Source organism: Mchenga conophoros, linkage group LG8 (genome assembly GCF_057382185.1).
Source record: "Mchenga conophoros isolate Kocher_MC1m ecotype Shallow Benthic linkage group LG8, M_conophoros_male_GT1.1, whole genome shotgun sequence".
In the NCBI taxonomy this organism is placed as follows: Eukaryota; Metazoa; Chordata; class Actinopteri; order Cichliformes; family Cichlidae; genus Mchenga; species Mchenga conophoros.
Window position 1 is genome coordinate 19,920,581 of NC_140533.1, and position 26,080 is coordinate 19,946,660.

Below are 26,080 nucleotides of genomic sequence, written 5' to 3' on the forward strand. Positions count from 1 at the left end.
GTGCTGTCTGTTTATCAATTCCCCCAAAGGAAGGGGAAGAAAGACGAAGAATATGCACACCTAGTTTTTTTCAATATTCCTAAGTTAACACTGACTACAGCCAGAGGGCAGGTGAACGCATGTGAACCTGATTACCCTGTGCACCCTGCACCCCCATGGGGCTTTCAGCATTTCCTTTCTTAGCCTGAAAAACTACAATGCCAAAGCCTGGCACCTACCACTGCAACTGACTCTCTCTCTCTGTGTCTCTCTCCCTCACTCACACATGCAAACACACACACTTACACACACAAGCTCAGTTTGCAAGGATTACATAATTCACACCTCAACAATCTCCTGAGCTCTAATTTGCTGGCTGCCATCTGTCTGTCTGCATCAGCAGTGCCATGTGTGCGGTTCAACGGCCTCTTGAGCACAATCAGAAATTCCATCAGAAGACAATGTTGGAAAGGTTGTGGTAAAGAAAGAGAGCTTTTTTGTGGAAACAAGTCAGTCTTGAAGGTTTTAGATTTGCGTATATAACATTTTTAGCTACTGGGACAATTCTTTACTCTTTGCTCAGCATTTTTCTTTTTTTAATCTAAGAACTACTTCTTGCTCGCTTTGTTGAGAAGAAGGTAGTCAGGTTTCTTAAAATTCTCCAGCTATTGCACGTTAAGTAGAAAGATTTCTCCTGAGTTGATGGCATTAGAAAAAAGGGGTGTAACTGAGAATTGCATCAAAATCTCTGGTTTTTAAGAACAAAGGGGGTGACTGGTCAGCCCATTTGGACTATCAGAGGTTAAAGCTATAATTCAACCAGCTGCTGAGGTGCAATAATGAATGTCCTGAGTGATCCTCAGCCCTGAATGAGAAGGGAGACTGGCCAAACACATACCATTGTTGAGAGAGTCCAGGAATGCTGGTTGGCTGACTTCTGAGCGAGGACAATGTGAAAGTGGGAAAGCGTTTAAAAAATGTTATTACTGCACAAACACTCACAAGGGAGACACACAGTTAACTGCCTGACTGGAAGTGCCTTATCTAGGTCTTCTCAGCACTAGTATCCCAGATAATAAGAATTTATTGGGTTATGTCATGTTAGATGCATGTACAGCATGTGAAACACACTATATGCATACCCAAATCCACTGTCACCAAAACATACCTGAAAAAAAACAACAACAAAAAACGCATAACACTATGAACCACATAACACTGATCTATGAGTCATTCAAGCATAAAAAGGGCACCGAACTCAACGGATGAACCAGTGTTGTGATAACAGACAACACGCCAAACAACCAATTTTAAATGTTATCGTCAGGCTGTTAGTAGAGCCTGTCAGAAAAACACTTTTCTTTCCATTTCTTTAGTTGTAATTTTGACTTTCAAGGTTATTCAAATTATACAAATTCTGTTTTTGTCTTATATGCTTTATTTCCATGTGTGTTTGCACATATTTCAGTAAATCACTGCACCCGGCTCCTATTACTCTAGCAAAATATAAAGAAATGAGGGCTGCAGTTTTGTGTTACTCTGCAGAAAGTTTAAGTATATCAAAGAAAAGTGTAATATAATAGGAAATTTCCTCAACACTTTTAATAATTGTAATAGCACCCAAAACTTAAAATCTATACCAGAGGACAAAAAATGTCAAATAATAATTACCAACACCACAAGAAAAAATAATAAGACCTGTAATTAAAATCCAAAAGAGAAGCAGATGGGAATACACTATTCAGGATGGAGATGCTGTACGTGGCAAGATGTGGGCACAGTATATTAAAAAAATGACTCAAACATAGCCACAATATTTATCAAAACATCTACTGCAAACCACTATTCAGTAAGTCATTCACCCTGGATGGGTCAGCAGTCTATCACAGGGTTAACAAGGGCTACTACAGCGAGACAGACAACCTCACACTCTCACATCCACTCCTACAAGCAATTCAGAATCACCAATTTACCTAACCAGTGTGTCTTTGAACTGTGGGAAGAAACCTGGGCTCAAGAAGCGAGCATACGCCATAAAAGAACCTTCTCACTATGAGGCCACTCCACCACTGTGCACGCACAAAGTCTCAGCAAAACAACTCCAAACTTCTCAGGTAATCTGACGCACACTCTGCTTCTTAATTAAACATTTGAAGTGGATGCAAATGCACTGTAACCACACCTGCTTAACATTTTTGAGTCAGATGTCTTACATTTCTTCTTTAAGTGGCACATCAATCAATTTAACAATGTGTTGAATTTTAAAGGAGCATTAAGCAGTTCATAAAAGGAATCCCTGTGTTTTACAGCATTTGTGATTTCAGCGTTTTATTCTTTGTCTCTCTTATTAGCTTTATGCTTTAGAAAGATGGTGCGTGCTGTAGGCAGCTTCAGCTCTATGCAGCAATTTCTTTTTGCATTGTCTGAAGTGAAACGTGCACTGATATGTGATTGTGAGTGATTTAATACAACAGCAGACACGTTTTTTCTGTCTCTGTTTTCAATTCTAACACATCAGACGAGGCTCAGACAAAGGTTCACGATAATCCCTGTATAAGCGTCATAGCCTGCAGCTGTAGTTACACCACCAACATGTGAAATATGCTGCCAGACCTGTGCCTATGTGTTGTGTAAATAGAAATACTGTGCCTCATAAGGTTTGGTATAAAAGTGTTCCAGATGTTGAGCAATCCCACGTTCCCGACGAAGGGTCAAATTGTCAATCTGAAAATCTAAACACAACACGAGGCAGCAATGATTGGATCTGTGCTTGCTTAAAGACTAAAATCACAGTGATAATGTGCACATCCAGTCACACCTACACACAAACACAGGCTGACAGGCAAGTCAATTACTGTGTAGCTAGTGTTATTCATTTATCAAACCACTAACATTTTGCCCGCCAGGGTTTTTCAGGGTGATAGAATTTCTGTCCATCTCTTGCCATGAATCTCTCAGGCAAAAACTCACTGACAGTACTGACACATCACAGGCCAGCGTGCCATACAGTCTCTTAACCCTGACAAAAACATCAAGCAGTTTGAAAATGATTTTTCCCTTTTACTAGAGGATTAGAAAAGCAATTATTGGATATGTCGTCCTGATAGTTGTCTTCAAACGTCCATTTACTGGCCTGAACACACCAAGACGACTGAGCCATCGGCCTCTGTGGGACTGTAGCTAGGATGCTTCATCATCCATAGTTCTTGAAGCGTGACCAACTAATCTAGTCTTACTAGCGGCCATTCTACCAGCGGAGCATGTTAAAGGCAAATGACTTCACACATTGAAGTTGTTCAATATCATACAAACAGTAATAAAAACACCTAATATATTTTAGGGGTTTTGTTTCTAGGTTACAGCTGCTTACAAGTCGTGATGGTAAGGCTGGTTTGTGACGAGTGAAACATTTAAATTTGTGGGTTTTGACCATTTTCAGCAGAAAACAAGCAAAACAAAATATGTACACTGGTATTTTTTAACTTTTAATAAAGCATGACTTATCTAGTTTGGGAGTCCAGTGCTGAAGGTTGACCTGTCTCTTGACTCATATGGGTAAGGACCAAGCTGAGAAGTGCATATTATGGTCTGCCTGTCTGACATATGGTGCCAATTACCAGCTGATGGGGTTGCAGGGGTAAAAAGGCCAATCCATATTGGCCCTCACCACACAAGTTTGCACAAACAGCCATTCATCAGATTCTACAAGAAAAACCTCCCACTCAAATCCTAAGCCAAACTCCAACTTGTCCAAGTGGACAGGCAGCCTACACACGGCTTCTCAACTCAATGCACAGACATCTCAAAGTCAAGCAGGCTGCACATGCTGATTTTAAACCAGAGGTGGACAGCAATTTAACAAAACTGCTTTCCATCCAGGTGAATGTTTTAAAAGATAACTTGAAAGTTGTTGGCACAGCTTACTGAAAATGTATGCTAACAGAAATTAAGACAAAGAAGTCTTATGTTCTTTTTTTATAGTAGAAGTAGAGCCAGGAAATACATAGGAAACAATATGAGGACACGCAACAAAGCTCCAGCTTTCCAGGATTTACACAATGTTGTGGGTATCCAAACCATGTCCTCTAACAATCAGGGCTGCACTAAACTAGGCTCTTTGTTTATACACACAAACAAATGTGGCGTGTGTGTCTGTGTAGATAAGCACACATACACACAAAAGAGACTGCATTAGAAAGTCATCCCCAGTAAGATCTATTGCTCTTGCCTTTTCTCAGATGCCACCATCTAGAATTCACTAGAGGTTGGTTCATAGTCAAACATGAGCACAAAGCATGTTTTTACATCTAATATGTTAGTTATAATGCTCACAAGGCTACAATGAGTAAGGCAGGTTGGTATGTTAGACCTTGATCTAATTAGAATAACAATTAATATGTCCTATAAGATATCTGAGTTGTAACATTGTAACTACTTAACTCTTTGATCTGCTCTAAGCCTATTGGTTGGTTTAGTTTTTATGATATCTTTCATATAACCTTGTGCATTTAGGGATGCTTTTCTGCAGACCTGGGTTGTTATACATTGCTTATTTGAGCTATTGTTACCTTATTATTAACTCAAAGCAGTGTGGCCACTCTCCTCTGACCTCAAGTATCAGCACGACATTATTGGCTGGTCACTGGATGTTTTCTCATATTTTCGGATTATTGTCTGTAAACCTTAGAGATGGTTTCTGAGGGAAAATCCCAGCAGATCAGGCAAGTCTATCTAGCATAAAAAAACATCTCACGTTCAAAATCAACTAAATGACCTTAATTCTAATGTAGCATTTGAACTTCAAAAGGTTGTCATAACTATGTGTACATACCTAAATGCTTTGATTTACTGCCTTGTGATTGGCTGATTAAAAATTCAGCATTAGCAATCAGCTGAAAAGGTGTACTTAACAAAGTGGTCAGTGGGTATATTTTTTTCAAAACCACGCTTATTCATCCTCCAGTAGATGTAAAAATGAGAGAAGTATATGAATGCATTTCTTTTATATTCCTTTAGGCTGCTTGAGCCTCAGAACCTTTTTTTAACTTGCACTTTTTTATGAACACCTGAGCATCCATCCAGAAAGCCTCTGCCAGTTTGGCCATGGCAAAACAATCAAAGCTATACATCATTCGGCCTCCAGTCTCAGGACTGGATCAACATAATATGAAAAACTCCTTTTTAAAACAGAAAAGAACCCATGCCGCAGCCAGAGAGAGGAGGAGACGAAGGTGCCTTTATGTTAATGGTTTCTACAGATTCTAATCCTCCTTTTTTCCCAGTCACTCAGAAGTTAAAAGCAGTTTCAAGCCACATATTGTACAGTACATATATATCGGTATTCAGTCTTTCCATTTAGCCTTTAACAATCCATGAGGATTTTTAATTGTATCACAATACAGATTTTATTTTACTTGACATTTACACTGAACCTATAACAGTTATAGTTAACAATCAAAAGGAATTTAACCCCAAATTACACCTTAAAACAGAATTAATATGATGGAGAACTAAAGAAAAGAATGCAAAATAAACAGGCTTTTGATTAAGCAAGGTCAATCTTTTTGACAATAGAGCAAGCAGAAATACATGATTCGTCTGGGGAGCAGAGATTATAGAAGCCACAGGAGGAGACAGGGCTCATCAGCAGGGCCTACTCAGAGACTGGAATATCTGCCCACAATAACCACACCCATTATGGTACATTCTGTACGTGCACATGCCTGGCAACACAAGTGGTGACTCCCACACTGATCATTTACTGAGCTACCCAATATCTTATGCACGCAAACCCAATAGTGAGGCATTAAGATGCTATGTTGTTGAGCTAGCTAAACAGACATTCAATATTTTCAAACTAATTGGAGTTCTTTTAATCAAATTTGTAGTTACTAATGACCTTCTACATTGATGTTAGTCAGCAACAGAAAGCATTTTGATGTAATTGATGTTTGAGGGGGGTTTTTTTTCTCCTTGTTAGGGAGCCACAAAGCTGCTTTAAAGACCACGTTGTTTGCTAACCACACTGCAGAGGGATTAAAACCTCATATTACTATTTAAAATGTGAAAACAGCCACTTTCTTTGGGCCTGAGCACCCTTAAGATGCACAGAAGGACACAGATCAGAAGCCATAATCTGTGACAGTGTCCTGTTTTTCAGGAAGGTCATATTTATTTCAGTTAAACAAGGAACAACCACATATTTTCCCCTCAACATGTCTGAGAGACGCGACTGACAGGTTGCAGTCCAAATAGTGACCTCCCATGTCTTTTTCTTCTCACTATTCCTCAACGTTGATGGAAAAGAATTCATGAGGACTGCACTTACACTAAGCTCCTTAATAGGACAACCAAGTAAATATTATGATATTGCCATCACAACCTTTTTTAAAGGAAATGAAATGTATGCCGCGTAGCTATTAGTTGCTTGTTCTGTCTATTTATATTTTTCTCTTCCTCTTGAAATGATGATCCAGTATAACTCCTGCTTTTATTAAGACTTTCTCTGACAACCCTAAAAGCTGGCAATACTGCAAAGCCCAATATGAGTACATAACTGTTGCAAAGACTCATAATCTGTATTTGTCGGGCTTCTTTTTTTGTTCTTCGTGCAAGGTTACAACCTTATTAGAAGCAAATTTTACTACTGCGGTGTAATGTTTATAGTTCACCAGTGGGGTTAATATCCTATCGCTGAATGCTGAAAAAATCAGGAGCAGGAATTAACATTTGAATGATACGCATCGTTTACAACTCATGCTGATTGTTCACTTTCATTGGACACTACAATGCTAGAATACAATTAACTATGAACCATTGTATGCTATTGTAAAGAAGTCAAAAAAGGAAGCACAGGAGTAACTTTTATTGGCTATTATTATGGCTGGCACACAGGTAATTCACTCACTTTGGAACCTTTTTAAGCAAATCTGACTATTACACTGCAACCACAGGATGTCTGCAGCAGCACTACTTAAACTTACTTTTATGTACGACTGCTACAGGAACAAAGAGCCATTATGAGATCAGAGCAGCCGGGTGTAGCTGGCCAGCATACTAAACAAACCTTTTTAAATTATATGCCTTAAACGTATTTTATGTCCATACCTTAGGAAATGCATCTGAGTTCAATTGCCAGCATGTATAAAATGCTTTTTACTATGAAGATTGTGACGGCTCTGTGGGAGAAGGTATGCAATTGTTGACATTGCATTCATTTGCTGCACAACTGTCTTCACGTATGAAACATGGCTTCCCCAGTGGGGCATTCTCAAAGTTTGATTCCCGGAGCAACTCGACCCAGTAACGACTTCTTGCATAATCCACATGGTTGGCATTTAAGTCACTTCAGCAGTGAAATTGCGTTCCCAGTTTGTTCAGTGCCAGTAGCTAGATGGCGCAAATGCCAGAAAGGTGGACTTTTTCCTGATGAAATGATTTGGGACTGAGCTGGAACTCACACAGACCATGACCACAGCTACTGGGAGCATGCTTAAGCACGCTTGCATGGCTTCGGAGGCAGTTATTCCTGGTCTTTTGGCCTGAGGCATCGACAGGTTTAGTGTGTGAGGGGATGTAACCCATCTGTGCGGTGCCCAGGTCTGATGCACTGTCCCCGATTAAGAGGGAGACTGGAGGGACAGTCGGGGCAAAGGGCAGACGAGGGTAGTTCAGTTATTCAGGGTGAAAGCATGCTGAACAGTAATAATCGTTACTGATCAGCATGTAAATTCAGGCAGAGCATAATCTCTATTAGAGTAAGTGAAATGAGCAGACACAAGATAAGATGCAGTGTTTGGTCGAGGTTGCAAGATAAGAAAGGAAAAATAAATAACGCTAACACCACCTTTATTATACAGTAAAGTTAGCAAACTAAAGTATGAATGTTGAGTACAGAGCCGTATCTATCTTACATTTACAACAACAGGCTAGCCCCCATGGAATATTGATCTTATGCGATTAAACAAACCTGTCGCAGTAAAACTGTAGAAGGCATTTAACTGAGCAACAAGGCAATTTATTGCTTGAGCAGTTTTTTATTTGTAAGAGAAAGACTATGTTAAAAGCTGGGCTGTGATAGCAAGATGTGTTTATAAGGTATGCCAACGAAACTAATTAGCTTATCAGTTTTTAATGCTACAGTAAGTTAGTAACAAAATGAAATAACTCCCTTATGGCGATCCCAGCAGCTGTTTGCAGCTTTCCCTCGGCCGTATGTTTTTGTTAGCCGGCAAAAAAACAGAAGCTGTGCTGGTTCATGTAAATACCACGGTGAGCTGCCTGCTTTCACATCTCACACAGTTCCCACGACACAGCTTAACACTACCTGGCCAGCGTGAAATGGCAGTTGAAGCAAACAGGTGGCTGACGAGAAAAAATATAAAACATCTGGCGATACAAAGAGATATATATTTTGCTCAGGGATCGGAGAACAAAATAATGATACAATATTGAATTTCAAAATGCAAACAACAGGTGGGAAAAACAAAAAAAGTCACTATAATGTTGTGCATCATCTTACATACTGCCAGTTTACTCCTAATAGATGTAATATCCAATGTGGTAGTTAATTTAGGGAATGTTATCTAATATAAGGCAGCACAGTGGTGTGGCGGTTAGCAATGTTATCTCATAGCAAGAAGGTCCTGAGTTTAATTCCACCATCAGGCCAGAAAACTCTAGGTACTCTGGCTTCCTCCCACAGTCCAAAAACATGCAGTTAGTGGGGTTAGGTTAATTGGTAACTCTGAATTGGCTACAGGTGTGAGTGTAAATGGTTGTGTGTCTTTAAGTGTATGCAAAGACTGGCAACAAACCCTTTCACAAATGTTTTTCTTTTAAGAAGCTCTTTGTTTCAACGTTATGGTCATATTACAGTGCGCTTTCATTGCGCTGAATACTTGATATTTATCAAGACAATTGATATCAGCCTAATGCAATTCAATAATCCTTGCGAACTGCATTTCAGGTAGGTGGGCTGATCTAATGGGAGGTCATATGAGCTGTTTTCCCACATGAACTCTGGACACTGTTGGGAGAATCTGGGAAACTATTCCAAGTTCATGCTTCTCATGAGTAAGAAAGAGTAAGTCTGCCTCAGAAACACCGTCACTATCAGCAGCACAAGTTTTGGTTCAGATAAAGGTGGTGCATGAGTAGAGGTAGAACAAATAATCCTAACTCACTGTACATCCTCTTTATAATTAGCTCCCATGTGCTCTCGTGGCTTTAAAAGGACATTAGACAGACTCTATAGTCAGATGCTGGCAGTTGAAAGAATATGAAGGCTTTATGACTAACTTATCAAAATGGCAAAAAACTGAAAGTGCACAGTTCAGAAACTGTGATTACAGAGTCTTATCCAGTTGCAAATAACATTTACAATCAAGTATGCCGGAAAACCTGCTGGCTTTGGATTCAAATAAGAGGTCTACAAAACACAGCAGGGCAGTATAGTACAAAGTAAAGATGTAATTAAACTTTGAACAAATCCAAGTAAGCCGCAAAAGTTATATAAGAATAATATAAGAGCTATAAAAAGTCTGAGAATATAATTCAGGTGGCTGAATCCTTCACTGGAAATACTTATCTGTTTGCTTTTTTTCCCCTCGATGACGCACTGCAGCAGGTGATTGTACTCATTACTTTTTCCTCTATACTAATCAGTGAAGTCACCTGGCACGGCACATGGTGCGAACAAAAACCTGCATATACTCTACCCACCATAGTATGTATGGCTATAAATACCTCAGAATCATCATTCAAAGGGAGTGTAGTCTGCTGAAAGGGAGTGAGACACGTACAAGAAGATCATTAAAGTCATCACTGAGCCAACTCTTTGCTGCCACTCGCAAGGATACGTGAAAATCAGTCTACTCTCTTCAGTTTATAAACGACAATCATAAATCCCTAGTGGCTGTAACATATGAGGTTATATTAAAATCAGTGATGAATGCAGGCCTAGCTGCTAGCTAGACTTTAATAAACACTTTAAACATATAAGGGATTGTAATGCGCAGTTATTTACAACCATGGGAAATCCTTTAAAAATAAATCAGCTTCTAAATAGCAAGTGAAGGACAGCAATCGCACATAACTCATCAAACAACTTCAGAAACTCCCCAAACATGCGTTATTTCCCTCAGTGTGTATCTCCACACATTTACACAGCTATATCTCAACTCTGTGTAATAAGTGTCTGCACAATAAGGTCACCACATCTGTAATTTTGTGGACAGTCGCTGCTGAATAATATATGTCATTAATCAGGCTGGAAGTTATCAATAAAAACAACCTCCGGACCTCCCACCTCGCGCTGGATCTAAATAGAAGCTTCTTCTCAGTTCTTTAAGCATCTCACTCTGGTGGGCTCCCCACTTTTGTCAAGTGGTACCCTTGAGCCAAAAGAGTATAAGAGATAGGTGACGTTGAAGTTCAAACTTGCACAATATTAACTCCAAAGCAAAGAATCTTTGCTTTAACCTTACAGCAGGATTCCTCAGCTCACTAGTTATTTCACTTTCTTTCTTACTAATCCTGTGCTCTTAGTAAAAATTAATCCTCCTGTCAGTGCCTGCGGTGGTCCCTTCAACCTCTGTGAATTTGGAGTATTTAGCCAGTTACTCCCCCTTCTTCTTTCCTAAAGACATTCACTACCTTACCTCAAAAAAAAATCCTCACAGCAATCTCCTCTCCCTAGAAATATTTTTCCATTGCCCCGTCCAAACCGTGAGGGCCTTTCTTTGAACACACAAAAGGAGCCTGATTTGCCACTCATTCAGTCTAGTTCTGTGCATCTCTGTTTTCTCACCACCTGTGTGGGAAAAAAAAATCAATATGGATTAGGGGTTGGGTTTTTGGACAATCTCCAATTCTGCCACTCACTCCTCTTTCCCTTTAATACCATCTCGATGGAGTGGATGGAGTTTAGTGATCCTCGGTGATAACATTTTCTGTGAAGTCACTCTTTTAAGCTGCTTGGACCTATAAATCAGACAAAGTTATGCAACCTGCAGTCTTGGGTCTGAAAGGTAAAGCATGGAATTGAAGAGCTAACTGATGAACTTGAGACATATAACCGTTGGCAGAAATGGGGTTCGGAGATAAGGCGCATAACCACGATGCAGCCCACAATAGGCAAACAAACAAACAGAGCCAGAGGGTGGACAGAAATTATATCCTGACTATATAAATTAATAATTCTTTAGTGATAAACAAATTGTTAAAAAAAAGCCCCACTAAATCCAAATAAGACTGAAGTGTACTCCAGTGTACACAAATTGCCAGAGGTAATTTTCTAATAAAAACTAAGCTGGACAACAAAAATCAAGGCCACAGCGGCTGCAGGAGACGAGACGAGATAAGTAAGAAGAGAAGAAGAAGACAGAGGAAGTGAGGGGGAAACTTCTGGAGTGCGCTGACCCTGATGTTGCAGAATCCATCTGCAACCTGGGGTCAAGTCTGGTCAGCAGAAGCAGTTTTGCAGGCCCTTTGAGAAGAGACATCCCCTTAGCCTTTGCTCCCCCCAAAGCCTCCACCCACCTTCCTTACCCCTCTTCCCAGGCCCCTCTGTGAGCTGGTGAATGGTTTGTGTCCCAGTGTAAATATAGTTTTTCTCTATCAAAGACATATTTTCCAACCACTGTCAAAAGGAGAGGAGGGTGCTTTAAGAGAGGGGGAGGTGAGGATAGAGAGAGTGTATGTGTGCGTGTGTTTTGGGAATGGGGGCTCCCCCCCTTCTCTCCCCCCTCTTTAGTCTGCTGCTGCCTGCCAGTTTTAGCCACATCTGGCACTGTTTATCACCTGGCCTGCTGGTTCAGGCAGAAGGAAAAACGCTGGAACAGGAACACAGTGCCAATCTGAGGTCCACTGTGGCAGCTCTACAGGATAAATCTGATTAACAACATTCTGGTTCTTTTTTCAGACTGGCCATCATTTACTCCTGTGACAATGATACCGTATGATACTACCTGCAGAAAAGTTAAAACCAGTACACTAATCAAAGCATAACAAAACATAAAAGGCTATTATTGTATGTGGTGTGCATGAAATGCAAATACCATTTACTCTTTACTCTTTTATGTAGCTCTGACTATCACTTAGTTAGTTTTGAAGTCTTTTCTCTTTGGTTCATTTCAATAAACCCTTACCTGCTCCAAAAAACCCCGTTGCCCACTACTCTGCAGGATGTATTAGTATTCAATGCAGGGCTATAAATCCTGCAGCCATTTGTTCAGTTGTTTTTTCTTCTGAATACGTTTGGCTAACACAGGACCTTGTTTGAAATATGACTGCAGTTTCTTGCCCCGAGGGAGATCTTTTTAGCAGTGTGCCCACATGATCAGCAGCTACAGTTATGATGTAGAGTTTTCAAACCAACTGTGTTTATACGTGAAAGCTAACAAACATGCCGAACGCATTGTTTTTATTCCTGTTTTTTTTTTATTCTCAAGTTTTATTACCTCACAAATTTAAACTGCAAATTAAATTACATTGAGCACTTTTACTAAGTTCAATCCAAATATACAGTTACATTGATCCAAACGATTATAAAGTGAGCTGAAGGGAATCTTTTTTTTTTTTCCGTGGAGCCTGACACCACAGAGTGACAAGCAGGCAGAGAATACACGTGAAAGACAGATTTAATCGGACAACGAGGCCCATTGAAAATGTGGAGACAGCACTGAGTGCAACCAGCATGAAGGGAACAGCTGACAGTGCACAAAGGCACCATGATTTGACTGCATTACAAATAGCTAAAGCACAGCATGAGGACAGACCCTGAAACCCCTTTTACAAACTGCTTCTGTCTTCTTTATATTTTGCATGGAACACCTTTCATATTGTTTTTTTTTTCTCCTTATTTCTTGTTTTTAAAGGGTCTTTTTTTCTTGAAAGGCATTCAATGCAAGTAGCAATGAAAGCAGATTAGAGCCACAGGATATGCAACCTTACACCAAGTGGACCATTACTCTTCATCAAGAGATAAAGAGCTCATAATATTGTCATTTCCTGCCTTTTCTGGTCCCACTCTATTCCATTAAGACCTGAAAGGAAGTTCACCGAGTTGCACAGTGGATCCTTCTCATTCATCTCTGCGGGTTTAAGGTGAAGCTATAAAAACTAGTTTGTGCTGCCATCTATGGACCACGTGCAAAACTACACCGACAATCAATACAGCACACAAATCGACATTTTTGCCGATTTGTTTCAGTCTCCTAAGAGAAAGAAAAATGTTTCAGATCTATTTCACTAAAAATGGATGCCCCGTGTCTTTAGGACAGAGTAATGTGGCGTACCTGTCTGTAAGTGCAGATGATGATCTCTCTCAGATGGTAGTGCATGGGAGTCATGGTCTCGCTGACAGTGTCCAGGGCCATGTCCACCTCCCGCTTCATCCTGTGGCCATCAGGGAGCAGACGCACCAGCTGCATTACAATCTGGAGAGAAGAAAAAATAAAAAAGCCTTGTTTTAGAGTACGTTTCCAACACAGATATTGAAGTTATGATAAGACTGAAATATTTAACCAGACTGGCTAAATCCACACCCGCCTAAGACGGATAAGAATTATTTTTTTATTGAATCAGCATGATACTGCAACTAGATTCTTTTTAAACAACATTGTAGAAAGCTGTTTAACTCATTCAAATAAAACTGGGATTGGTGCTTTAATACGTTATTTTTACTCTGCATTTGTGTTTGAAATTCAACACTTTGCATCACTGCAATGAAAAAGCATTAAAACGAATACTATGACTAGCTTTTAGTCTTCTTGTTATTTTAAGCAGCAAGAAAACTAACAGCTCTTTTTGCAACACACAGCTTAGTTTTTAGAGCACGGCCTGTCAGTCCTGACCTAAATGAAACGTTGCTGTGAATGTATGTCAGCATGCTGATTTGTGTGTTGACCTAGTGGAAATATGGAATGCTTCCATCACCATGTTTGGATGATGTAAAACTACAGCGCTGTGTAGCAGGTCAGCTAAAAGCCATCTTACTAAACTTTGTTTGTAGCCCCTCTGTGACTTTTATACTAACAATGACATCAAGATGAATACAAAGTTAAAAATAGGGAGAAAACTTTTTGTCCTATTCAGAGTCATTGGCGAAATACACAAAGAATGCCAGTTTACACCACAAAAAGAGGTGACCTGTTATCAGTCCCATATTAACTAACATGCCTTTTAATTAACTACAGGTCGATGGTTTGTTTGCTTAACGCAAAGTAGGCTTGTCTGTCCTTTTAGGTCAACACGCTAAGTTAATTCCTGTTACATAAAATATGCAAAGATGAAAAACCTTAAAATGATTATTGAGCTCATGTTGATTCAGACGAGCCTTTTAGCTAATACTGACACAGTCTCACTTTTTACCTGATGAAATGATGCTGCCGAGTTAGAGGTTTCATTCATTTGGAGTTATGTTTGGGTTCAACTAATGGCTCTTCAAATAGTGAAGATACAAAATATTATAGCTTTTTAGCGTCTAGATGGATCACTAAAGGCTGCCTCCATAGTGGCTCCAATCAAATCCCTCAAAATTAGTTGATTTTTTTTTTTTGTTTAAAAAATTTAATTAATTCTACCTTCCTATTAAGAAAGTCTTTTGAGTTATCTTAATATTTCATAAATGCAATGGCTTATCACACACGGTCCTGCAAAAAACAGCTGTACCCCTTCCTGATTTCTCAGTTTTTGTCACAATTACATGTTTCGTGTTTCATCATGGAACTTATTTTAATATAAGACAAAGATAACCTGAGCAAATAAAAAATGGAAATATTTAAATGACGATTTCATGTTTTTTAAAGATGAAAGCTAACTAAACCTGCCTGGCAACGTGTGAAACACGAACTGCATCTCTTGTTAAATCATTAATTAATTGTGATCAATCATATTTTTTTGGAAAACTGATTATAGCTAGAACTGTTGAAACCAAAAATCACTTATACAGATGATGTCTGATAAAGTGGAGTAGGTTAAACGAACCCACAAAGCAACACATCATGCCACAATCTAAAGACATGCGGGAACAGCTGAGAAGTCAATGACATCAGCCTGGAAACTGTTACAAAGCCACGATAGGTCATTATCCACACTTGGACAGCATTTGGAATTGTGGCGAACCTTCCCACGAACAGCTGCCCTACCAAAGCTACTCCAAGAGCGCATCAACGACTCATCAAGGAGGTCATAAAAGAACCCAGAATAACATCTTAAGACTTGCTCAACAACAATGGCCAAAAACAGCATCCATGAGAGAGTTCCAATGAGAAAACCACTGCAACAAATGTTCAACTTTTTGGAACGTTTGAGTCACATCATTACATCGGGAATAAAACGAACACAGCTTTTCATAAAAAAGAACATCACACCAACAGTCAAACATGGTGGTGGTGTGATCATCTGGTGCTCCATTGCTGCTTCAGGACCTGGACAACTCGCTGTAATTGATGGAACCATTAAATGTGCTCCCTACCAGAAAATCCTGAAGGACAAAGTCTGGCTATCACTTTGTGGCCTAAAGCTCAAGCGCACCTGGGTTATGTAGCCGAACATGATTTGATGACCTTAAACAGGCTTTTTAAGCTTGCAAACCCTTCAAAGTGGAATTAAATTAATTCTACAAAGAAGTGAGGGCTAAAATTCCTCCACAGCAATGTGAAAGGCTCATTGACAATTATCAAAAACACCTTGTAGCAGTTCTTGTTGCCAGTGGTGGCTCAACCAGTTACGCTGTTTTTTAGATAAACTTTCATGGGGTTTTATCAGTAAGGTGCCCAAGCAAGTTAGGGCATATGAAATGTCTCCTCTGTATCATCATTTTGATACCAGGTTCATCTTCTGAATGCAATTCCTTCCAGATTTTATTTATAAGTAATTACCCAATGCTAACCTTTTCTTCATGTCCTTTGGTGCTGAACTGAATGTGTAGAGTGCTTTTTTATTGAATGATGGAATGGAATTTATAGGATTCAGTTTTGGAACATTTGCCCTACACACTTGCTATAAAGACCTATGAATAATACCTTATGTATAGCAGTTTTTCAAGACATTGTTACAAAATGCTTTACACAAGGCAAACAACAAAAGTGGGGATAAAAAGCAATACAAAAAAAATAAACAGAAGGAACACTTAAAGAGCTTATTCTGCAACTTTAAATGCAATATTTTAGGATCTTATTTTGCCTCTTTTTCTCCACTTCTCCATTAATTTTCATGAAATCTGGCCTAGTAGTTTTTGCATAATCCTGCAGATAGATAAACAAAGAGTCACTGTTTCAGTTTGTCAAAAGCCAGCGTAAAATTATCCTACTGGTAGGACGGTTTGCCAAAGTAGGATGATTTGTCAGAACACCAGCTGTGATTTAACGCTACTCCGTTTTCATATTTGGAAAATAGGTAAGTATTAGCACTTTATTGACGTGGATAGTTGATTTTCTAAGCCATTTTGAGTGTTTGTTCATTTTAAAGTGAAATCCTTATCTGCTTTTTGCACAAAACTGTCGAATTTGCAGCTTTGGTTAAGTCTGCTGTCAAGTTTTTGGACAAATTTGATGTTACCGACAAAGTTAGCAAGTTTGCAGTGCATTCTTGCTGAGTGATAAGACTATTAAATTCTAATTCATTAATATCTGTATGGTATGTTAAGTCTATTTAGGTAATGTGGTTATTTAATAGGTTATGTGCATTGTTTGCTGCACATATTGAAGCTCAAAAGAAAATGTCTATTTACATATTGAGAAGAAATGGGAAGAGATTTACTCGTTCATTTCTGCTGACTCCTAACCTTCCGGCTATGACAAGGCTCAGAGGCAAAACCTCGGACAATATGTCTCAAAATTCAGACTAAATGGTCAGAAATTTATTGTTAATACTAACAACTCATATATTTGGTTAAATTCATTTGTAAATATTTTTGATGAAGATGGACAACTCTTTTCTGGAACCAGAAGATTAGTAAAAACTAGGGATGGACCGATCCAATATACAGTATCAGTATCAGCCCGATCCTGACCTAAATTACTGGATCGGATATCGGGGAGAAATAAAAAAAATGTGATGTAACTATGACAAAATGCTGCAGGCCCGGATGCACTGTCTACACTGGCTGTCTCTCACCCTTTACCCATCCCTGTTGCTTGTCATGTGTTTCTTTGGTGTATTAGGAGTTTTTTCATGTGCTATGTGCAGAGGTGTTTTTTTCTGTTCTCAAACTGATCTCCCTGTTGGAGCTCAGTCTGGAGGGAGTTATTTTTTTCTCCTTATCTTTCCTCATGTTGTGCATTTTCCATGTTATACCCCTCTGACCTGTCTTCCCCATGTGATGTTTGTGTAATGTACAGTGGGGCAAAAAAGTATTTAGTCAGCCACCGATTGTGCAAGTTCCCCCACTTAAAATGATGACAGAGGTCAGTAATTTGCACCAGAGGTACACTTCAACTGTGAGAGACAGAATGTGAAAAAAAAATCCATGAATCCACATGGTAGGATTTGTAAAGAATTTATTCGTAAATTAGGGTGGAAAATAAGTATTTGGTCACCTCAAACATGGAAAATCTCTGGCTCTCACAGACCTATAACGTCTTCTGTAAGAAGCTTTTCTGTCCCCCACTCGTTACCTGTATGAATGGCACCTGTTTGAACTCATCATCTGTATAAAAGACACCTGTCCACAGCCTCAAACAGTCAGACTCCAAACTCCGCCATGGCCAAGACCAAAGAGCTTTCGAAGGACACCAGGAAAAGTATTGTAGACCTGCACCAGACTGGGAAGAGTGAATCTACAATAGGCAAGCAGCTTGGTGTGAAAAAATCAACTGTGGGAGCAATCATCAGAAAATGGAAGACATACAAGACCACTGATAATCTCCCTCGATCTGGGGCTCCACGCAAGATCTCATCCCGTGGGGTCAAAATGATGATGAGAACGGTGAGCAAAGATCCCAGAACCACACGGGGGGACCTGGTGAATGACCTGCAGAGAGCTGGGACCAAAGTAACAAAGGTCACCATCAGTAACACACTACAACGGCAGGGAATCAAATCCCGCAGTGCCAGACGTGTTCCGCTGCTGAAGCCAGTGCATGTCCAGGCCCGTCTGAAGTTTGCCAGAGAGCACATGGATGATACAGCAGAGGATTGGGAGAATGTCATGTGGTCAGATGAAACCAAAGTAGAACTTTTTGGTATAAACCCAACTCGTCGTGTTTGGAGGAAGAAGAATACTGAGTTGCATCCCAAGAACACCATACCTACTGTGAAGCATGGGGGTGGAAACATCATGCTATGGGGCTGTTTTTCTGCCAAGGGGACAGGACGACTGATCCGTGTTAAGGACAGAATGAATGGGGCCATGTATCGTGAGATTTTGAGCCAAAACCTCCTTCCATCAGTGAGAACTTTGAAGATGAAACGAGGCTGGGTCTTCCAACATGACAATGATCCAAAACACACCGCCCGGGCAACAAAGGAGTGGCTCCGTAAGAAGCATTTGAAAGTCCTGGAGTGGCCTAGCCAGTCTCCAGACCTCAACCCCATAGAAAATCTGTGGCGGGAGTTGAAAGTCCGTGTTGCTCGGCGACAGCCCCAAAACATCACTGCTCTCGAGAAGATCTGCATGGAGGAATGGGCCAAAATACCAGCTACTGTGTGTGCAAACCTGGTAAAGACCTATAGTAAACGTTTGACCTCTGTTATTGCCAACAAAGGTTATGTTACAAAGTATTGAGTTGTATTTTTGTTATTGACCAAATACTTATTTTCCACCCTGATTTACGAATAAATTCTTTACAAATCCTACCATGTGGATTCATGGATTTTTTTTTTCACATTCTGTCTCTCACAGTTGAAGTGTACCTCTGGTGCAAATTACTGACCTCTGTCATCATTTTAGGTGGGGGAACTTGCACAATCGGTGGCTGACTAAATACTTTTTTGCCCCACTGTATGTATGGTCGGAAGGGTAAGATGGCGCTTGCACAGCTGGCAGCCTTAACCCAATTTCCCTCGAGATGAATAAAGTATGATCAATCAATCAATCAATCAATCAAAAGCACTTTCACAAAACTTGCAACATGGCGTAACCCAGCTCATGACCTTAGACACAAAGATGAAGTTATTCTGCCTTTATGCTGCACAGCTGCCTCTTCTTCTCTTCTTCTCTCCCCCTCCCTCTCCTGTTGCTACTTCAATCATGAAACTGTTCAATGATCAGCTTATCGGCTTTTCTGTCGCAAGTCCCGTCTCTCTTGTTTCTTTATCGCCCACTTTCCACCAGAAAGAGGAAAACAGTGAATGAACAACAGCAGCACGTTTAAGCTTGATAAGCTGTTGCTAGAATTTATTTAATATTACTTTCTAGTATCAGCTGATGTTTGCTGGAGCCACAGCCGTACAAGCTGCTGGGCCATGATATTGGTTTGGATATGTGGTGTGAGTGAAACATGAAGATCATCTGAATCATCTGAATCATCAGAGCATTAAGTTTATTAGATTGGTCAGCATTCCTGAACTATGAAATATTTTGGGTGCAGAGTATTTTTTGCATGAAGGTATAACAGAATAGCTTTAGTGTTTGGTTTTTTAAAACTTGAGTATGAACTTATACAAAATGCAGCAAGATATATTTTTTAAAAAAACAGTTTTATTGATTATAAAATACACTATATCGAATTCATATCGGTATCGGCAAACTTACGAAATCGGTATCGGTATTGGACATAAAAAAGTGGTATCTCTAGTAAAAACCAAGGACGATGCCACGAGGATCTTTCATGAGTTTTATTCATGTCCAATTGGAGGACACGCTGGCATACACGAAACGCTAAATGCAGTGTGTTCCAGATTTTACTGGTTTAGTATGACAGTTGAAATTAAAAAATGAGTATGTATTAACTGTTTGTATTGTAGTTAAATAGTGTTTAAAATAAGCAAAGGTTTTTTGCTTCGGAGCGGGTAATTTTACGTGTAGGATGATTATTCTATCGGTAGGACGGTTTGCCGAAGTAGGATGATTTTTCAGACGTCGTCGTAAAATTATTCTACGGGTAGGACGGTTTGCCAAATAGGATGGTTTGTCAGAACACCAGTCCAAACTCCGCTACAGGTCCCAAAGTCAAATGAACACTGCCGCATCACTGAGAGTTACAAACTGATTTCATTCTTTCGTCTTTCAGCTGGATCAGTGTAGCTGCTCTACCAGGTGTAAGAATTAAGTTTAACATCCAGGCATCCACTGTTAAAGTTCATGGAGTTAGAAGTTAGCAGGAAGTTAGCTCACTAGTTTCCACCTAAACATGATATACCATGATCTAACTGAGGGATTTCTGAAAGAGACAGAAAACTAAACAGCAGTGACCTTTTTTGTAGGGTTACTGAAGTTGGGGTAGCTGGTATATAATGATGTGCTACATGATCGCTAGCAACACAGCTATGTTAGTGTGATATATAAACACAGTGAAGCTGGAAGATAAAAGCTTCCTGATGGTTAAGGACAAATGCAATCGCATGGCAGGATGCTGTAAACGGACCAAACTTCAGTCAGGAGAACAACTGAGATAATCCATCCACAATACATGGTTAGTCATTAATATACCAATGCATGGGTGAGCTGTAGTTATGGTACATCGTAGGGTTTTAAAACTGAGGGAGGCCGACAGTCATGACTTTTTTTAGGGACTTGTTCAGATTGAACAGAACCAGATACAAAGCATTAAAACATGTTAAAAACCAGAGCTGTAATAAACACAGAGTAGTTTGGACCCGGACGCAGGGTTCATACGTCATCACTTAAAACCCGGATAGATAGCTGTTATTTCCCAGTGTATTTTGATTCCATTAGTAGCATGCACAACCAAAAACATCTCACCTACAGGTGTTCTAGCTTCATTAACCTGTGTTTAAACAAGTATTCAAGTGTTGCATTTGACTGTCAAGATTTGATTATCTTGTAAATTCAGCACAACAGCAGAACACGTATCAGGTAAGAGTAGATCTTAGCAAATTCACCCCAAGGTCAGACCACTCGGAGACTGCTCATAACAGTTAACATATTAAATGTTAAAAAAAATAGTTCATGACAACACAATTGGAAAATGACTCGAAATGAGTATGACTAGTTTGGAAGAGTTTCCAGGAGAAAATATCTTCTTCTGAAGTTTGCAAAGTCACATTTAAATAAACCACAGGACTCGTAGAGTATTTTTTAACTGGCCTCAGCATACCAGCTCAAACACCTCATCACAACTCAGTTTTGAGTGAATAAATTAGTTAATTTCCAAACAGATATATTGTTGTAATACAGGTAATTCAAAGGGCTGCTGACTAATCTCAAATTCTCTGTTTTAGTTTATGTAAACTTGTGTTCATTATGCAAAGAAATTGAAACTTCAAGATGTTTTTATGCGCTTACAAGCTGGTGAAGATACTGTTTTTTAAAGTGCACATACCTCAAATTCTCCTTTTGTGTACTTAGCATCAGGAACACTCACAATCTCATCTTCAGCAAACTCAGGAAAACCCTGCAAATGGAAGCCAAGTTTTTATTAGTTGAAGTGGTTTTATACAGAGTGGCTCTCAGTAAACATGCAGACAACTCAAATATTCAGCTCACATTAAAGTGCCAGAGAGTCAGAACGGCGACGACCATAGCGGTTGTGGTCCTGCCTTTGCCATTGGAGCAGTTAAAAACAAACGCTGAGTGGGAATCCTCGGCCAAGGAGCTCTTCATGCCCTCCAGTAGCTTATCAAAGTCCTGCAGATGGTTAAACATACAAATATTACCACAATATGTCTTTATTTATGCAGATTTGTATTGATATCACATGAAAAAAATGAAAAAAAATATTAAATATAACACATAAACAGTTTTGACAAATTGAAATCTGGTTCTACGATTATTAACCACTAGAGGGAGCAAAAGTCTTAATCATTCTCAGCTGTCTTTAATCCAAACACCTATCAAATGAACCAGAAGCTGTTTCTGCCTCTTGAGACTGCATGTTTGAAAGGACGCGTGTGTTTGTACACACACGTGTTTACACGCACAGGCTGACACATCATTACCTCCTCTCTGGGTGCGCTGCAGTCTGGCAGAGGGATGCGTTTGCAGACAAGGCCCTGGTGAGAGCTTTTGTGCTGGTTGAAGATCTCCTGAACAGTCAGGCAGGTTTTAAACATCTTCATCTGTTTCTCCTGCTCAAGGATCACCTCCAGCCACTTCTGCGCTTGCAGAATCTCCTCCTTTAGGGATGTTTCCAGTTTCTAAAGGAGGAGGATACAGAAATGTTTTCACTTGTTTTGAAGAACAGACTAAAATCCTTGGGACATTCTTTATTTATTCAACCTAATATAAAAACCATGAAAAACATTTAAAAAGACAGAAAAAATAATAATTTTCTCTGTACCTCTAGCAGCTCTGGGTCAGATGAGGGGATGGAGATGTGTTGGTCCAGACACGTGGGCTCCCTCACAGCAAAAATCTGGCCATTTCCTTCTAACACCAGCTCTTCCTGTAGGTTGACCCACAGCACGTGGGTGTGCTTCCTCTTTTCATCCGTCAGATGGGCCAAAACAGCTCCAGTAGCCTGCACGCAGCAAGTTAAGACGATTAGGGCAAGAAGCTGGAAGTCCAGTGTGAGCGTCTTGAGGTGGGCGAGTGGGAAGTAATCATGACTCATTCTGCTGAGTCTGTTTGTACTTATGAATAAATCCGACTGCATAAATGCATACTGATGATAACTATTACAAAACTGTCGGCTGAATGTTTAAATGATTTTATTTTAAGACAACTAAAATATCAAAGTGTGTCTTTTAGTAATTATAGCAAAGATTACAAAAACATTTCTTTCTTTCTGGATCAAATTAAAAAATCTCCCATTTTTCTTGCATTTATTTTGATTAAAGTAGGACATAATCTGCTGCACCTCAGATGTTGGCTGAGCCACTCCATAAACAGGCATCTTGGGCACTCGTCTGAAGTTAACCGCCTTCATCTCTTTTACTGTGCTGAGCACGTCAGGAGCCAAGTACTCATCAGCAACCTGCACACACACAGTCATTCACAGCATGTAATATACGGTGCTTTTAAAGACAGATAATCACAAATACAGATGAGGGATCTTGGATGAATGCATGAAATGTGTTTTCATACCAGCAGCTAGCATGGTGGCTTCTATGTGGAAATGTATTTAGTTTAAAGGGGTAAATGTAGGGAGATGATGATTAGATCATAACAGATTTAGGGAACTTGTTCAGGAATATGTTTACAAAGAAAAAGCTAGCCAAGGACATAGACTGAGAATTTCAGCTTCATACAAAAATATCCAAGCAATGATGCAACTCAAAACAAGCAGACTTTTCAATATTTCTATTATTTCTTATTTTATCAGTTTCTTTTAAGCTCAGTCTGCCAACATGTCTCAAAACTATATCTGAAATATGCATTTTATTTAACAGCTTCTGATGCAAAAACAGGAATTAAATGACGCACTATTGCCCCAAATCCTCATCTGCTCAGCGCAGCCACACAAACCTAGCGACCTGGTCAGTTAGTGTGTCGCCTTAGTGGCACTGGTGACTTTTCTGTCTTTAGCCTGTGGCTAAATGTTGTATGGATTGTGACTGATTCTTGTAAATGTGTTCTGTGAAACCTAGTGGTGTTTTTATGAGGTTTAATCATTTACCAATGTGCTACAAATGACCATTTACCTATTTGCATTGTTATAAAATCACAATAACTGAAAGAACGGACACAGCTTGACATTTTCAAGTTAAAAGTTTACAGAACACGAACAAAAAGATCTGCAATGAAAAATAGCCTATAAGTCAGGCTCTGAATGAAATGCGAGCAAAGAGCACATCCTTCCCCATCATCAGCAATGTTAACAACAATGATATTGTTAAATATAATAATCTGATTTTCCCACCAGCACTCGGGCTCCTTTAGTGACCAGCTCTGCCGGAGCGGACAGCTCTGATAGATCCATGCAGGCCAGTAACCTGTACAGCCAAGCATGGCAGCACATCCACTGGCTGAAGTTCGACACAAAGGCAAGAGGATACTGCAAAAAACAACACATAGTTACGACTTACAATTACTTTTTCATGGTCCCAGAGAAGACATGTATGCTGAAAAAACTTTTTACCTGCTCATGAAGGTATGCATTGAATGCAATCAAGTAGAAGTATCGCTCCAAGCTCTGCATTGTTCTGTTGAGAAAGTAGTCTTTGGTACTGCTTCCCTAAGAGAGGAATAAAAGCTTGATTATCTGGTCACAGTAGCAGCTTCTGCAAGGTTTTTATAATTTTTCTAGTCAAACACTTTAACCAAACCTGCTTTAATAATTAAGCTTATTTCTTGAAAGACAGGAAAGAGATCAATTAATGATATCAACTTCTCAAGTCCTCTATCAGCTCGAGAGCTCTCACTGGTAAAAGACGTTTATCAAGGCTGATTGTGCTCTCACATGTCTTCTATTAAGCAGGACATAAACTGAGCAGTTTATGAGCCATTTATAGTACAAGCTGCTGCTTTTAAAGAGAAGTTCCAAGTTACAAACTTCAAAAATCTATATCATTACTAACCTGAATTTGATAATCTTCACCAATTCCCTCCAGCTTACTCTTGTTCTCATACATTGCTTCTTTTATGTTGTGCATTTCTGAACACAGGGCAATCGCCTGGTCAACCTGTGAAGAAGAAAAAGACAATGAATCACATATATGAACAATTTGTTTTTAAATACCTGTTTGGGTAATAAAATACTCTGTACCTCTCGTTTTTGCATAAAATCTTTATTTGGGACCTACGTGTAATTTATTATAATTTTTTTTCTTTCAAATCATTGTTATGTAGACAGACATTATCAGCTTTACCTCTTCCATGACCTGCTGTCCATTAGGGAGCTTGTTGATCAGAGACTGGATCACCTGGAACAGTGGTCTGGGTTCTGAAGCAGCTGGCTCCTCAACTCTGACAAAACAAAACAAATATTTTGCCTTTATAAAAAAAAAATAATTAATTAATAAATACTTGTCATTGATTTTCTATTTGATCTAGACTTCTTACTGGGGTGGAGGCTGTGAATCACCCCTGAGGCGATTCATGACAAGCGTGCCCAGGATCATGGCTAGGTTGGTGCGTCCAACGCCCACCTGGCAACTGAACAGCAGAGCAGGCAGCTTCTGGGATGCACCAGGGCCCAGAGACAAGCTTGGGCTCTCCTGGAAAACGATGCACATAGATGAGAGTTAAGCTATTTTCACACATGAATTGAAGACAATGTCAGAAGTCCCAAATGCCAAGTTGTGCAACAGATCTGCTCTTACTACCAAAAATAGTAGGGTACTTCCTGTATAGGGTGCATTTTTTAACGTAGGACACGAGATGCCCACTTGTCACGTGATAGATAATACATACTTTGCACTGGAAAATGTCAGTTTACAGAGAAATCAAATTTGTTTCCAAGAAGCTATCCATTAAAATTCTACATCTGGGGCCATCAAACCAATGATATCCGGCTCACCGCATTGAATTGATCACTTTGGAAATATCAGTGAGTGACTAAGATTTACTAAAACAAAGCTCTGATCCAAACAGAAAAAATGAATCCGCTTTCAAACCACAGGGAATGGGAACGGCTGCTGCAAGCCACTCCAAAAAAGGTCACAACAAGAATAAAAGAACATCCTGTATGAGTGAAGGGAAGGACGGAAACCAGACAAAGTGGATGACCAAAGAATGGACATGAAGTGAGTCCTTACTGCCTTCTTTTGGGGGACTTATCAATAATTGATTACACATACAGGACAGATAATGGCATACATGTGGATTAAAAAAGCTAGCGTTACTTTCTCACTACCTCAGTGAAAAACTCCAGGCGCTCTCCAAAGCTCTGGCCATGAATAACTTTAATGGCGCATCAGAACAAGATCCAAATATAAAAAACAAGCCCAAAAAAGGACTATGTAACAGCTGGGTTTGTAGTGTGATTGGCATTTTTACATCTGCTTACCCTGAGTATGTTAACAAATGCGTCAAAGTCTTCTTCCAATGGTGCTCCCTCTGTGGGCAGCGGCAGTCTGTAGTACCTGCAAAACA

The 26,080-nt window shown here is 39.6% G+C and overlaps 1 protein-coding gene across 6 annotated transcripts in view; it reads right to left on the reverse strand.

Moving 5' to 3' along the window:
* Positions 1 to 26,080, reverse strand: part of pald1a (phosphatase domain containing paladin 1a) — a 59,214-nt gene that overhangs the window by 19,928 nt on the left and 13,206 nt on the right. For all 6 annotated transcript variants that reach the window (XM_085284806.1, XM_085284803.1, XM_085284805.1 and 3 more), the window contains exons 7-18: positions 25,995 to 26,070; positions 25,049 to 25,203; positions 24,856 to 24,952; positions 24,565 to 24,669; positions 24,126 to 24,221; positions 23,907 to 24,041; positions 22,905 to 23,021; positions 22,386 to 22,565; positions 22,045 to 22,242; positions 21,593 to 21,733; positions 21,429 to 21,500; positions 13,278 to 13,418 (exon numbers count right to left, since the gene is read on the reverse strand). In XM_085284806.1, the coding sequence (XP_085140932.1) occupies positions 13,278 to 13,418; positions 21,429 to 21,500; positions 21,593 to 21,733; positions 22,045 to 22,242; positions 22,386 to 22,565; positions 22,905 to 23,021; positions 23,907 to 24,041; positions 24,126 to 24,221; positions 24,565 to 24,669; positions 24,856 to 24,952; positions 25,049 to 25,203; positions 25,995 to 26,070 (1,513 nt within the window). The remainder of the gene's footprint in view (positions 1 to 13,277; positions 13,419 to 21,428; positions 21,501 to 21,592; positions 21,734 to 22,044; positions 22,243 to 22,385; positions 22,566 to 22,904; positions 23,022 to 23,906; positions 24,042 to 24,125; positions 24,222 to 24,564; positions 24,670 to 24,855; positions 24,953 to 25,048; positions 25,204 to 25,994; positions 26,071 to 26,080) is intronic.